The 16652-nt window shown below is 43.9% G+C and overlaps 1 protein-coding gene across 1 annotated transcript in view; it reads left to right on the top strand.

Annotated features, from left to right (window-relative positions):
- pcloa (piccolo presynaptic cytomatrix protein a) overlaps positions 1-16652 on the top strand; it is a 383977-nt gene that overhangs the window by 192196 nt on the left and 175129 nt on the right. Inside the window, exons 10-11 of the mRNA XM_072241857.1 lie at positions 6150-6161; positions 7519-7595. Coding sequence (XP_072097958.1) covers positions 6150-6161; positions 7519-7595 — 89 coding nt within the window. The remainder of the gene's footprint in view (positions 1-6149; positions 6162-7518; positions 7596-16652) is intronic.

Raw genomic sequence — 16652 nt, 5'->3', positions numbered from 1 at the left:
CCACTGAACAATTTGACCATTCCCCCTAACCAGCACAGGCACAGCAACACCATTCATTTCGGTGGAAAGGAACAGGAACCAGAAAAAAAAAGACAAGTCAGACAATTTATTATATTTTTTTAAACTAAAGAACATGCAACATCAAAAATATGAGCAGGAACAAGTGCCTGCCCTGACATTCAACAAGACCTTGGCTTATCTTCAAACCTCAGACTATTTATGTCACTCCATATATCCCTCATTTCTGCCAATGTCCAGAAGCCTATTGGTCTCTGATGTAAGTGAACTCAGAGACTGCCTCTCCACAGCTCCTGAAGGTAAAGGATTCCAAAGATTCATCACCAACAGTTTGAGAAATTTACCTCTCATGTCAGTCCTATCTAGTCTACCCACTGAGACTCCATGATCCCTTTAGCCACCCTGAGGAGGTCTGTAAAAAAATTTTCAAAAAAGAACCTTTTTGCCTTCTAAGTATTAGAGATGAGACAATAAACTTAACTTTATATTGTTCCGTGATCTGTCCACTTGTCCATGCACTGTATGACCCATCTGACATCCTAAAAACAATCTGATGCTTCTTCATAGCACTCCCTCTATAGTCAGTACACCGTTTCTTCACTGAGGAGATCACAATTGTGTGGAATAGTCCACAGATGTCATCACCAAGACCAACTTGTGCTTTTTTTCTCCTATATACTTCTGAGACCTGCAGCATCCCAGGGTACTGGAACAATACCATCCACATGCACTTCACAAATTGCTACAAATTCACTGGGAGGAGATGTGAACCAAGGTTGACGTCCTCACTCAATAAGAACGGAGACCCATGTTAATCTCAGTAAGCTATAGTAGGGAAGCAATGAACGTTCGTGTGCCCAACACCAGACCTTGGATTAGGTGCTCTGCTTCAAGCCCTGCCATGGGTGCGGGTTACCAGAAAGTTGGAGAAAAAATGTTCCGGAATGGCTCAGATTCTCCTTTAAGAAGGTCAGCATGAGCATTTTCTCCTGGCTTCTCTGGCACAAAGTGCAAAACAAGCATTTGGGATGGTATTTATAAGCTTGACACCATGCTTCGAGATTACACCTAAGTTCTGCATGAGCAATAGGAGTGCACATCCCACATACTCTCCCCACCTGTCCCACATACTTCTCCCCAACTGTCTAGCATACTACTCAAACTGTCCAACATACATCTCCCCAACTGTCCCACATACAACTCCAACTGTGCTATGTACTTCTCTCCCACTGTCCCATATACTTCTCTCCAACTCTCCCACATATGACTACAACTGTCCCACATACTTCTCTCCAGCTGTCCCACATACTCATCCAACTGTCCCACGTACAACTCCAACTGTGCTATGTACTTCTCTCCCACTGTCCCACATACTTCTCTCCAACTCTCCCACATACGACTACAACTGTCCCACATACTTCTCTCCAGCTGTCCCACATACTCATCCAACTGTCCCACATACTAACCCAACTGTCCTATATACTAACCCAACTTCCATTGTTCACCATCTGCTTCTTCTATTGAAATATCTACAGTTCGTACTGTGTCTTTACAAGCCACCTCAGAACCCATAAAGCCAAAGTGGAAACAGGTCCTGGGGGAATTGACTGTGACAAAGATGCAGTTGTTATTGCTTAAATTTATATGAGTGCTTTAAATGTTTTCTAGAGGGTTAATATCAGTTAAGGGTGGTGACAAAGGTATTTGGCACACTCACTTTCATCAGTCGGAGTTGTGTACAAGAGTTGGGACACCATAGTATAATTGCACAAACCGTAAGTGAACCAACAGTTATGTGTATTTCTGGAAGGGTGTGATTATGTTGGAAAAGATGCAGAAAAGATTCACAATTGTTTTTCCGAAGCTGGCGAGCTTGAGTTATATGGAGAGGTTGGAAACACTGTGGACTTCTCTCCATAGAACATAGAATGCAGAAGGGTGATCTTATGGAGAGTCACAGATGGTATGAATGGAGATGCAAATTTCTCTGCCAAGGCTATGCAGTTCCTCTCCTATAATGGCCTGAGACATACTTGGTCAGTCACCAGGGAATTATCTACTTCAGTATTTGTTCTGACCACTGACACCCCCCTCTTTTGTAATTATGGATAGATTCCAAGAAGTACTTTTCATTTCCACCCTGATATAGACTCTGGCTATCTACTCCATCCATGTCTCTCATGATTGTATATATTCCCTGAAATCACCCCCTCAGCTTCTGATGCTTTAGAGAGAACAATCCATGTCCAATCTCTCTTTATAATTAATATACTCCACTCCAGGCAGTATCCTGGTGAACCTATTCTCCACCCTCTCCAAAGCCTCCACATCCTTCCGATAGTGTAGATACCAGAAATGAATACTCCAAATGTTGCCAAATCAATTGACAACAGAACTTTCCAAATTCTAATACACAGTGTCCCACCCATAAAGGCAAGTATGTCATATGCTTTCTTTCCTGTTCTATGCACGTGCTGCCATTTTCATTGAGCAAAGGACTTTCACCCTAATTTTGCTCTCTACATCAGCTGCTAAGGGTTATACCGGTTACAATGTACTTTCTTCTTACATTTGTCCTCAGTGAGTTATTATCAACTTACATCCAACATCCCTCTGTATATCAGTGCTCTTTACGAATTGGCCATTTACTCTATGCCTTCCTCATGAATCTGACCTCTCACAATGCATCACCTGACACTTAATGGGATTAAACACCATCTGCCACTTCTCTGCCCAAGTTTGTAACTCTTCTGTTTCCGTCAGTTAACAACCTTCCTCATTATCCACTGTTCATGTTGTTAGACAGCTTTGAAATCAGACTACTTACACGTTCAGCCGAATCATTGATATATGTACATATATGTTACCAACAACAGAGTCAGAGCCAATATTGTAGGCAATTTACCAACACGGATAAAATGAAAACACAGGGAATGGAGAGACGTGAGTCATTTGCAGACAGTAGGGACTAGTTTAATTTGGCATTATGTTCATCATGGACTCCTAGGCTGAAGGGCCCATTCCTGTGTTATACTCTTCCATGTTCAACTTTCTAACTTGTTGTGCATCCCTTGTCACTCAATCTTCTGGACCAGTCTACTACGAGGGAGCTTTTCGAATGCTTTACTAAAGTCCATGCAGACAAACTCCTCTGCCCTCCCTGAGGAATAGATATACAAACATCTCTACACCAGTTTGTAAAACGACGGTTATTTTGGGAAACAAAAGTTCTGAAAAGTGCAGGAGAGCCTTTCAGGTCACTTACTTGCAGTTCTAACCCTTTCTAGTATCACTCTTCTTGCCTCTTACCTGCCGTCGCATCAGGTGCACCAAACTGCTTATTCCAGAATGAAATGCTGAGAAACAGCTTGCAGTGACATCCACAATGCAAGAGTGGATTCAATAAGGCTGTAATTACTGCAGAAAGATATCACAACCTACTACAGGGGGGTTAACCCTAAACAAAGCCTTCATTTTCAATATATTCTCTAGTTAAATTCCTAATTCCCACGGAAAATCCACCCACATTCAGCCTTACAGATGTAGTGAGAGTATCTATCGAGCCTGGTGAATATCCATCGAGCCTGGTAGGTGTAGTGAGATTTCTATCGGGCCTGGTAGGTGTAGTGAGATTTCTATCGAGCCTGGTAGGTGTGGTGAGATTTCTATCGAGCCTGGTAGGTGTGGTGAGATTTCTATCGAGCCTGGTAGGTGTGGTGAGACTTCTATCGAGCCTGGTAGGTGTAGAGAGATTTCTATCGAGCCTGGTAGGTGTGGTGAGACTTCTATCGAGCCTGGTAGGTGTGATGAGACTTCTATCGAGCCTGGTAGGTGTAGAGAGATTTCTATCGAGCCTGGTAGGTGTGGTGAGATTTCTATCGAGCCTGGTAGGTGTGGTGAGATTTCTATCGAGCCTGGTAGGTGTGGTGAGATTTCTATCGAGCCTGGTAGGTGTGGTGAGATTTCTATCGAGCCTGGTAGGTGTGGTGAGATTTCTATCGAGCCTGGTAGGTGTGGTGAGATTTCTATCGAGCCTGGTAGGTGTGGTGAGATTTCTATCGAGCCTGGTAGGTGTGGTGAGATTTCTATCGAGCCTGGTAGGTGTGGTGAGATTTCTATCGAGCCTGGTAGATGTGGTGAGATTTCTATCGAGCCTGGTAGGTGTGGTGAGATTTCTATCGAGCCTGGTAGATGTGGTGAGATTTCTATCGAGCCTGGTAGGTGTAGAGAGATTTCTATCGAGCCTGGTAGGTGTAGTGAGATTTCTATCGAGCCTGGTAGGTGTGGTGAGATTTCTATCGAGCCTGGTAGGTGTGGTGAGATTTCTATCGAGCCTGGTAGGTGTGGTGAGATTTCTATCGAGCCTGGTAGGTGTGGTGAGATTTCTATCGAGCCTGGTAGGTGTGGTGAGATTTCTATCGAGCCTGGTAGGTGTAGTGAGGTTTCTATCGAGCCTGGTAGGTGTAGTGAGGTTTCTATCGGGCCTGGTGAATATCCTTTGACATTTATAGGTGTGGTGAGAATATCCATGTAGGAGCAAATAAAAATCAGATGACAATATTTCACAGCAGTTTGTTCAAAGACAAAACGACTGCCCACTTTAAAAGGTATAAAAAGGTTTATTTATTATCAAAGTGTGCAACTCTGGAACTCATCTTCTCCGGATAGTCACAAAACCGAGAAAGAAAAAGAACGACATCACAATCATCAACTCCCCTAAATCCTCCCCACCCCACACAAGAAAACAAGCAAAATATAACAGGCACGTCGCAGCCCCCCCAATCCCCCTCCCCTCCACACAAAAAAATGAGAAAGATTGGGTGAAAATCACAGAGTATAAACTATAAGACTGAAAGATAAAAGTCCATATCCGAAATGCAAAACACCTGGATAACATTCTCCGGGCACAGCAGCAGGCTCTCCCCTCTCAGGTCGCAGAGCAATTCCCAGTGATCAAAAGGCAGGCATCGGGCACTCACTTCGCTGTTTCAATCTCTGTCGTCGCTTTGACCGGTGAACAATGGAAGCTTTAATCGGCAAAATGGAGTCAAACATCAGCTCACACCCCGTCCCACAGCTTTCTCACCATGAAATTCACTCACACTGCCTTTGTCCCCCGGAGTCCTCTCGGAGTTCAAAGAGCGCTGAAACACCCGAATGATCTCCAAACTTACACATTTGCCTCGATGTTTCAATCTCCCTTTCGTCGCCTTAATTGGCAAACATTGGAAGCGTTAATCAGTGAAATGGAGTCAAACATCGGCACATACCCCATCCCGCAGCTTTCTCGCCACGAAGCGTGCACATGATGATTCTTTGTCCCAGAATCCTCTCGGAGGTCACAGAGTGCTGGAACACCCAGACGATCTCCAAACTGCAAACCAGTGGCTCCAACAGTTCCAAAATCACATTAAAGACAAAAAAACAAACATAAAAGACATAAAAGAAGTGAAATATATGGTTTCATGATCTATCCAGAAGATGTCAATAGACAATAGGTGCAGGAGTAGGCCATTCGGCCCTTCGAGCCAGCACCGCCATTCACTGTGATCATGGCTGATCATCCACAATCAGTATCCGGTTCCTGTCTTATCCCCATAAACTTTGATTCCACTATCTTTAAGAGCTCTATCCATCTCTTTCTTGAAAGCATCCAGAGACCTGGCCTCCACAGCCTTCTGGGGCAGAGCAACCAAAAGAGTGTTGTACGCAGGCGCCACCTTGACCGGTAATGACTGGAACAACATAGAATTTCAAAGCAGAATAATCATTTCCATTTTAAATTGCAGTGAGTTATTTTCTAGAGACTGATTGATATTTAAATGAATGATGTTTATATTAACCAACACTTGGTCTATAGCCCTCTGTACCATGAAGATTCAAGTGATTACCAAAAGTCAGAAAGCTGCTTGAAATCTGTTAAAGATATAGGGGTGAATTTACAACACCCTCTGCCTGTAGCATGGAAAGGGCCATGAAGCTGAGGGGAATTGGGAGGGGGGAAACAGCAGGAGGCCACAGTGACCACTTGTGGAGCTGGACTCCTGCCATAGGATGCTGCCACTTGCTACAAGGGGAATAGAATATAAACACAAGGAGATAATACTGAGGCTTTATAAAACACTAGTTAGACTGCACTTGGAGTATTGTCAACAGTTTTAGACCCCTTATCACAGAAAGGATGTGTTGTCAATGGAGAGAGTCCAGAGGAGATTCACAAGGATGATTCTGGGATTGAAGGGGTTAACATATGAGGAGCGTTTGGCAGCTTTGGGCCTGTACTCACTAGAATTTAGAAGAGTGCATGGGGATCTCATTGAAACCTACCAAATGTTGAAAGGACTAGATAGGATGGATGTGGAGGGGATGTTTCCTGTGGTGGGGGTATCCAGAACTAGAGGGCACAGCCTCAAGATTGTGGGGCAGCCTTTTAGAGGAGAGGTAAGAAGGAATTTTTTCAGCCAGAGAGTAGTGAATCGTTCTGCCACAGAATGGTGGTGGAGGCCAAGTCCGTGCGTGTGTTTAAGGAGGAAGTTGATTATTTCCTGATTGATCAGGACATAAAAGGACATTGAGAGAAGGCAGGTGTGCGGGGCTGAGTGGGATCTGGGATCAGCCACGATGGAATGGTGGTGCAGACACAATGGATTGAGTAGCCTAATTCTGCTCCAATGTCTTATGGTGACTGGACTATGAGTAGTTGCAGACCACTGCAAGGTATAGGGTGATCAGAAATCAACAACAGCACAAAGGTGCATTACTTAGACGAGATTCTATTTTTATCAGTGGTTCATGCGAACACAGACAGGGCACAGAAAAATGAGTTTGACAGAGGCTGAGGATAAAAACAATGTTCCCATGGGGAGCCTTTAATTGGAACCTCGGTGCCAACTTGCAGAGGAGGTTGCTCTTACTTACAGAGAGTTATAAATACAATTCAAAGGTTATTCCTTTTTAAAGGAATTTTCTGTTGATGATGGGAGAAAGCGCCTGCCAGGCACAAAACGATTTCGCTGGATGCACATCTGATGCAGGGCAAATGACAGATATATTACAGTGAACTGTGCCTGGATACCCCTGAGCTAGTTTTCCAGTAGGTGCAGGAACGTTGCCTAAGATGAGTACAGACGGGCTGTTAAACACAAGTTACACCAAAGCACAAGCAAATGGATTCCCATTCTTAACATTCGCTTCCCACATTTTCACAATTGTTTCAGTGTTAGGGTTATTGTTCAATACAATGTTTGTAAAGTGATTTTGTGCAGAAGAATATTTGATTTGTCTGCAGTTGAAATCAGTTATGTATTGAAGTGTCCCTATTTCCAGAGTTGACTGAACTCCATACTTTATTGACTTTTACATCTTTAGTTGCAGTTCTGCTGTGGATATCTGTTTGTATATTTCTTTCTGATATGCCAAGCGTTCTCCCAAAATATTCTTTTGCTATTTCAAGAGAAATGTATTAAAGCATAACTTTCCAAATATTATTCTGCAGGTTAGTGGGAAGCCTGTTCTGTTCAACTTTCCCCACTCCCGGGTCAAAGTTCAAAGGGATGTAAAAGACCAGACGATCTCAGGTAACAAAATTATACCCCCTCCACCCAGCCCACTCTCAGTGTGTCTTTTGTGTCGATACCCTTCCCACCTGTGTGTACTCCTGCTGAATGCTGCAACATTGGCTGCATTTACGGTGAACCAGACTGAGCATGATAAATCTGGTGATAGCATTGACCTGAATTTATCAACATGACTGTTTTGCTGATGGTTGACACTCTTCATTCTATAAGTTGCATATACGTCAATAGATTCTGGATTAATTTAAACATGCATAATGTTTGAAAATCTTTCCTCTAAGGCAGAGGTTTCCAACCTGAGATCCAAGGACACCTTACTTAATAGTATTGGTCCATGGTATAAATAAGTTTGGGAGCCTCTGCTCTAGGCTCAGTTTTCCATGTGTAATCTAATCAAAGACTCAGTAGTTGCCATACTTGGATAGAGTTGATGGGATAATGCAATCTCTATGTACTTCTAGAAAATTACTATTCCATGCAGCTAATTCTGAAGGACAGGGCAGAATGGGAAGTAAGTTAACTGAGAAACAGATAATAAATAGCAAACATGAGAAATTATGCAGAAGCTGGAAATCCAAAGCAACACGCACAAAATGCTGGAGGAACTCAGTAGGCCTGGCAGCCTCTACGGAAGTGAATAAGCAGTTGACATTTTGGGCCGAGACTCTTCTTCTGGACTGAGAGGAAAGACAATTAATAGTGTAGTGTTTAATGCTTGTCTTTCAGATTGGAAAAGGGGAATAGTGGTGTTCCCCAGCAACCTGTTAGGAGCATTGATTTATTTTTGGCTTTATCACTAACTTGGACTTTGTAATTTAGAAACAACAGTTGGGAATTTATAGATGATGAGGAAAAATTGTGATAAATTACAGCAGCATATAAATAAGCTGGTGGAATGGGCAAATGGAGTTGATGCGTCTTGGGTAGAAAGAAGAAGGGGAAAATGTTGTTAAAGAATCTCAGAAAGAAAGAGATGTTGGACAATGACTTCACAAATCTTTATAAAAGACTGACCTGGCCTCAGCTGGGGTCCTGTCTACAGTTTAGTGACTTTGATTATACAAAAGGAGTGGAGGAATTGGAGAGGGTCCAGAGGAGACGGTCCAGGTGGTCCTGGTGAGGAAGGTTCACATTACAGGGAGGTGCTGGGACTTTTCAGGAGAAGGGAAGGATTGGGGGGGGGGGGGGAATGATTTCTCAAAGGAGATGAAATGGTTTTGACAGAATAAATCGTGGCAGCATGCTTCCATTAGTGGCCGAGAAGGTACAACTATAAACTAAAGAGTAAGAGAATTAATAGCAGGTGAGGAAAGCCTTTATGTGTAGCATGCGATTATATTCTGCTGCGCTGCCAGCAGATAAGGTTGGTGCATCTTATTTGGCATTCAAAAGGAAATTTATGATAAAGAAAAGTTTAGGGCCTTTTGTGGTTGGCTGTAGGTGACTAATGGTGTTCTGCAGAAGTCTGTGTTGGGACAAGTACATTTCACATTATATGTTAATGATTTTGATGACAGAGTTGATGGCTTTGAGGCCAAGTTTGCTGATGATACAAAGACAGGTGGAGGGGCAAGTACTGTTGAGGAAGCAGAGAGTCTGCAGAAGAACTTGGACAGATTAGGAGATTGGGAGAAGTGGCAAAAGGAATATCGTGTAGGGAAGTGAACTGCCATGCACCTTGGTGGAAGGAATAAAGGCACAGACTATTTTCTAAATTGGGAGTGAATTCAGAAATTGGTGATGGAGAGGGACTAGGGAGTCCTCATGCAAGATTCCTGAAAGCAGGTTGAGTCGGTAGTGAAGTTCAAAGTTCAAAGTAAAATTTATTATCAGAGGACATACATGTCACCACATACAATCTGTCTATATCCTTCTGCATCCCACCTGTTTCCTCAACACTACCTGCCCCTCCACCAATCCTTGTATCATCTGCAAACTTGGCAACGAAGCTATCTATTCCATCATCTAAATCTAAATCATTGTTATACAGCATAAAAAGAAGCGGTCCCAACACCAACCACTGCGGAACACCACTAGTCACTGGGAGCCAACCAGAAAAGGATCCCTTTATCCCCACTCACTGCCTCTGACCAATCAGCCAATGCTCTAACCATATTAGCAACTTTCCTGTAATACCATGGGCTCTTAACTTGGTAAGCAGCCTCATGTGTGGCACCTTGTCAAAGGCCTTCTGAAAATCCAAATATACAACATCCACTACATTCCCTTTATCTATCCTACTTGTAATCTCCTCAAAGAATTCCAACAGGTTCTTCAGGCAGGATTTTCCCTTAAGGAAACCATGCTGACTTTGTACTATCTTGTCCTGTGTCACCAAGTACTCCATCACCTCATCCTTACCAATTGACTCCAACATCTTCCCAACCACTGAGGTCAGGCTAACTGGTCTATAATTTCCTTTTTGCTGCCTTTCTCCGTTCTTAAAGAGTGGAGTAACATTTGCAATTTTCCAGTCCTCTGGCACCATGCCGGAGTCCAATGATTTTTGTACGATCATTTCTAATGCCACCACAATCTCTAATGCTACCTCTTTCAGAACCCTAGGGTGCCATTCTTCTGGTCTGGGTGACTAATGTACCTTTCAGTTTTTTGAACACGTTCTCTCTTGTAACAGTAGCTGCACACACTTCTCTTCCTTCACACACTACAGCATCAGGCATACTGTTAGAGTCTTCCACAGTGAAGACTGATGAAAAATACTCATTTAGTTCATCAGCCATCTCCTTGTCCCCTGTTAATATTTCTCCTGCCTCATTTTCTAGCGGTCCTATATCCACTCTCATTTCTTTTTTATTTTTAACATACTTGAAAAAACTTTCACTATTCACTTTGATATTATTTGCTAGCTTGCTTTCATATTTCATCTTTTTCCTTCTGATGATTTTTTTAGTTGCTCTCTGTAGGTTTTTAAAAGCTTCCCAATCCTCTGTCTTCCCACTAATTTTTGCTTTGTTGTATGCCCTTTCTTTTGCTTTTACAATATCTTTGACTTCCCTTGTCAGCCACGGTTGTACTGTTTTACCATTCGAGTATTTCTTCATTTTTGGAATACACATGTCCTGCACCGTGCTCATTTTTCCCAGAAACGCACACCATTGCTGCTCTGCTGACATCCCTGCCAGCAGCTCCTTCCAATTTACTTTGGCCAACTCCTCTCTTATACCACTGTAATTTCCCTTACTCCACAGAAATACTGCTACATCAGACTTTACTTCCTCCCTATCAAATTTCAAGTTGAACACAATCATATTGTGATCACCAGTTTCTAAGGGTTCTTTTACCTTAAACTCCCTAATCGCCTCCGGTTCATTACATACTCCCAATCCAGTATAGCTGATCCCCTAGTAGGCTCAACGACAAACTGCTCTAAAAAGCTATCTCATAGGCATTCAACAAACTCACTCTCTTGAGATCCATTACCAACCTGATTTTCCCAATTGACCTGCATGTAAAGATCTCCCATAACTGCCACAACATTGCCCTCTTGACTCACCTTTTCTATTTCCTGTTGTAACCTGTGGTCTACCTCCCAGCCACTCTTGGGAGGCCTCTATATAACTGCCATCAACATCCTTTTACCCTTGAAGTTTCTTAACTCAACACACAGGGATTCAATATCTCCCAATCCCATGTCACATCTTTCTACTGATTTGATGCCATTCTTTACCAGTAGAGCCACATCACCCTCTCTGCCTACCTTCCTATCCCTCTGATATAATATGTAACCCTGGACATTCAGTTCCAAGCTACAACCATCCTTCAGCCACAATTCAATGATGGCCACAACATCATACCTGGCCATCTGTAATATTGCAACAAGATCATCCAACTTATTTCTTATACTACGCGCATTTAGATACAACACCTTGAGTACCGTATTTGCTATCCTTTCTGAGTCTGCATCTCTAATGATTTGATACTCAGCCAGTTGGCTGCAACTAAGTCCCATCACCTGCCTGCCCTTCCTGACAGTCTGACTGCACGCTATCTTCACTCTTTTACCATCCGTCCTATCCTGAGTCCCTTCACTCCGATTCCCACCCCCCCCCCCACCGAGTTAGTTTAAACCCTCCCCAACAGCTCTTACAAACCTGCACGCAAGAATATTGTTCCCCCTCAAGTTCAGGTGCAACCTGTCACTTTTGAACAGGTCATTAGCCAAGAACCTTTAGACTGTGGGAGGAAACTGGAGCACCTGGGCTAAACCCACACATACTATGGAGGAGGACATAGAGAGGCAGCTTACACAACAAGGCCAGATTTGAACTCTGAACCCCAGAATGCCCCGAGCTGTAATTGAGTCACACTAACCACAACTCTACCATGGTACCCTATATTACCAGGGTACCCAATGTGTGTGTGTATACATACATATATATATTTTTTTTAATTCTATAAGCTGTACAAAAAGAGAGCAAAATGGTGGTAAGATGGCAGCACATTCAGATGCAGTGGCCACTCTGGGTACAATCAAGGATGTATTTGTTCATCTTGCTCATCTTTATAAGGATCACAAGTCACTGCTGGATACTAAAAACATGAAGTACTGTAGGACTATCCCATCAGTGAATTGTTCGATCGTGATGGAGCTGGACTTATTGGATATCATTGTTGCGTTGTCACCTGGACTTGTGGCATACCGTTGTGCCAAGATGGTGGGCGATCCAACAAACGGAGTGAGTAACTGTCTTGGATGTTTTTATTGTGATCACAAGACCCTGTTGGACATTGGTAATGGAGAATACTGCAAGTCCAGTCGCTGGTTCATTGGTAGCACCGGTGGTGGGGGAGCTGTGTTGCCTCAGTTCTGGTGAGGACTAGACCCACGCCGCAGGGTCGCCTGTTGCAGATCCCCAGGGGAAGGATAACCAACACAGTGTGGGAGAGCCTCAGTGAGGAGCGCTCAAATCTGTATTGGGTTGGGGGCTAGCCCCTCCCAACAGAACGGCACTCCAGTGTTTGCTCAGTGCTGCTCTCCAGTGTTCACTCGGTGGAAGAACAAGCTAGACCAGGACAACTTACTATCAAATATCAGTCATGCCATTCAAGGACTTGGGCTATATTATTTTTTTCTTCTTTGTGATTGTACATTTTCTGACTTCGTAACCATATGTGCTATTTGTGCATTGTGCTATGTGCAGTGTGCTGTGTGCTGTTGGTAATATGCTTTGCACCTTGGCCCAGAGGAACACTGGTTTGTTTGGTCGTATTCATGTGTGGTTGAATGATAATTAAACTTGAACTTGAATTTGAAAAAGAAATAAAAAGTGACGGACGTACCTAGGTTCATTGTCCATTAAGAAATCTGCTGGTGGTGGGGAAGAAGCACCTAAAACTTTGGGTGTGTGTCTTCTGGCTCCTGTACCCCCTGCTTGATGGGTGATGGGGGTCGTTAATGGTAGATAGGTGCCGCCTTTTGTGAAACAACACCTTTTGAAGATGTTCTGGATGCTGGGGAGGCTGGTGCCCATGATGGAGTTGGCTGAGCTTACAACTTTCTGCAGCTTTTTCAGATCCTGTGCAGTGATCCTTCCAGACCAGATGGTAATGCAACCAGTTAGAATGCTGTCCAAGGTAATCTGTAGAGATTTGTGTCTTTGATGACATATCAATTCTCCTCAAACTCCTAACGAAATATAGCCACTGTTGTGTTTTCTTTGTAATTGCATATGTTGAGCCCAGGAAAGATCTTCAGAGATGTTGACACCCAGGAACTTGAAACTGCTCACCCTTTCCACTGCTGATCCCTCAACAAGGACTGGTGTGAATTCCCTCGACTTCCCCTTCCTGAAGTCCACAATTGATTCCCTGGATTTACTGAAGCCGAGTGCAATGTTATTGTCGTGACACCACTCAACCAGCTGAACTGCCTTGCTCCTGTATGCCTCCTTGTCACCATCTGAATTTCTGCCAACAATGGTTGTGTCATTGGCAAATTTACAGAAGGCATTTGAGCTATGCCTAGCCACACAGTTATGGGTGTAGAGAGAGTAGAGCAGTAGGTTAAGCATGCATCCTTCATGCCCGTGATGGAACTAGCAGAATCTATGATGTTCTGCTGCCTTTTGTGATCCTTTGCATGGGAGGCTCCATACCAGGCTGTGATGTAACCAGTCAGAATGCTCCCCACTGTACATAGAGCATAAAACAGCAGAGCGCAGTACAGGCCCTTTGGCCCAAAATGTTGTGCCGACCTTTTAAACTAGAGAAATTTGGAAGACTCATTAATAGCATTCCGAATCTCCTCAAATTCCTAATGACTGTAACAAAGAGTTGGGCGCAGTACAGGTCCTCCGAGTTCAGCTCGACTGGTCCACACGAACCACAGCATCCTTCTTGCTAGTCCCAGTTGCCGGTGTTCAGCCCATAACCCTCCAAGTCCCTCCCCTTCTTAATCAGTTTCAAGACTGCAAATACATCCTGCCTCATAATATGCACAAGACCTGAGAATTCACTACTTACTATCCTCATTTATTTACCCCTACTTCCAGTAAGATTAGATTATTAGATTATGAGGACACTCAGTCCTCGTTTATTGTCATTTAGAAATGCATACATGCATTAAGAAATGATGCAATGTTCCTCCAGAGTGATATCACAAAAAAAACAGGACAAACCAAAGACTAACACTGACAAAACCACATAATTATAGCATATAGTTACAGCAGTGCAAAGCAATACCATAATTTGATAAAGAACAGACCATGGGCACTGTGAAAAAACGTCTCAAAGTTCCAATCGACTCCCGATAGTCCCGATAGCAGGCAACAAAAGGGAGAAACTCTCCCTGCCATAAACCTCCAGGCGCCGACAACTGCCGATGCACTGGAAGCACCTGACCACAGCCGACTCTAAGTCCATCCGAAAACTTCGAGCCTCCGACCAGCCCCTCCAATACAGCCTCTCCGAGCACTCTGCCGAGTGCTACGACCCCGCCCCAGCTGCTGAGCAACAAGCAAAGCCGAGGACTCGGGGCCTTCTCCTCTGGCAACTCTGGACCACACAGTAGCAGCAGCAGCGAAGCAGGCATTTCAGAAGTTTCACCAGATGTTCCTCCGTGCTCTCACGTCCGTCTCCATCAAATCAAGATTGTGCACGGCACCCTACTTGACAGATAACAGATATCATTCACCGGAGTGGCCGCTGCGAGCTGCATCACGCCGCCATCTTCTCCTCCTCCATCTTGGATAAGACGGTGGCGCATTCGATTGCAGCGGCTTCTACAGGGTCTACCAAAGGTGTTACTGTCCTTTTTAAACATTTTTTATGATCACAGGACCTTAAGAACTTAAAGTACTGCAGGTCTACCTCATCAGCGAGTGGCTGATTGGTGGAGTAACGGAAGGAGCTGGTCTTGGTGCAGTTCATGCTGCTGTCTACATTACAGAGGCGTTGGTGTGTGAAGGAAATGCTCAGTCTAACAGTGAATGATCATCTCAGTCACTTTTCCTGTTGAACATTATTAATTCCCATTCACTGTTTTATTGGTGGACAGCAGGGCAGGAAGGCGGTGAAGCTGCGTAGCCTTGGTCATAGCGAGAACTAGGCTTCAAGTCGCAGTGTCGCCTATTTACAGAAGCCCAGGAGAGGGGCCAGACTGTTGTGATATTTCTATCAGAGTCAGTGCACTTCAGCACGGGTGGTGTGGTGTGGCGTCCCTGCTGGAATCAGTGCTGCCCCCAGTGTTCGCTTGGCAGAAGACAAGCTGTATTGTGTTCGACTGCAGATTTCTGCAACATTCATGAACTCGTGGACTCAGAGTCTTGGACTATATTCTTTCGTGTGACTGTATTTTACTGATATCTTATATGCGCTGTGTGTGACTGCTAGTACTCTGTTTTGTTCCTTGACCCCAGAGTAACACGGTTTCGTTTGGCTGTATTCATGGGTATTCATGTATGGTAGAATGACAATTAAACTTGAACTTTGAACCATTTCTTTGGCACTTGAGGAGACATTAATCATCTCAACCATCTCCTGTGGCTCCACACATAGGTGGCCTTGATGGTCCTTGAAGATATTGTCTCCCTAGTCATCTTTTACTGTTAATTTTACTGAAGAATCTTTATGTTCATCTTTAATCCTGCCTGCAAAATCCATCGCATACCGTTTTGTACCCTTGTGATTTTCTCCTAAGCCTAGTCTTAATCTTTTTATATTCATCAAGAGATTTAGTCGTAAGCGGGTACCTAAAAGTGATGTATACTTCCTTCTTTTTCGTTACCAGAGCCTCATCAGCCAGGATTCCCTGAACTTGCTCTGTCCCACCAAGCCATTACGTACCCAGATAGGATGTTTTTAATGGTACATTGATAAAATTGGTAAGGGCTGATGGGGGACTTCCCAGATATCTTTAGCCTCCTGAGGAAGTAAAGGCATTGGTGAAAAATATTGGTCATAGGGTGTATGCGGCTGAGCTGTGCCTAGCACCACAGTCACGGGTAGAGGGAGAGAGAGGTTAGAGGTTGGACCAGGACAGACCATTGGTGATGTTTATTCCAAAGAACCTGAAGCTTTCAACTCTCTCAACCTCAACCCTGTTGATGTAAGCAGGAGCAGGTGCCCCAATCACACTTTCTGACTGTCCCTTTTGTTTTTCTGACATTGAGCCAAAGATGGTTGTCATGACACTGTGTTACTCAGCTCAGAATTACTCTGTCTCATCGTTAAATAAGATACGGCAAAACCTGACTACAGTCATCCTCATGAGTGAGCAGCAAGTGGAGAAGGGGGCTGAGGACCATTTAGAATAGTCATGGCACGTGGTACCAGGAGTAATCCGAGATCACTACCCTCATCCTTCATTTCAATGTCCTACCGAACTCCCTATTTATCATTTCGCAGGACTTCATCCCTTGGTCCTACCTGTGTCCTCTGTACCAATGTGTTCAACGATCTCTGGCTGTTCATGGCTACTCAGAGATATCGTGACCATAGCTGCCAAGAGAACATGCCATCCTGGCATCTGTTTTGTGGCCACAGGATCTCCTATCTGTTCCCCTCACTCGTGAGTCTGCTGTCACCATTGCCCTATCTGAT

The sequence above is a fragment of the Mobula birostris genome, chromosome 23 (genome assembly GCF_030028105.1).
Source record: "Mobula birostris isolate sMobBir1 chromosome 23, sMobBir1.hap1, whole genome shotgun sequence".
Taxonomy (NCBI): domain Eukaryota; kingdom Metazoa; phylum Chordata; class Chondrichthyes; order Myliobatiformes; family Myliobatidae; genus Mobula; species Mobula birostris.
This window is presented reverse-complemented; position numbering and strand designations above follow the sequence as displayed.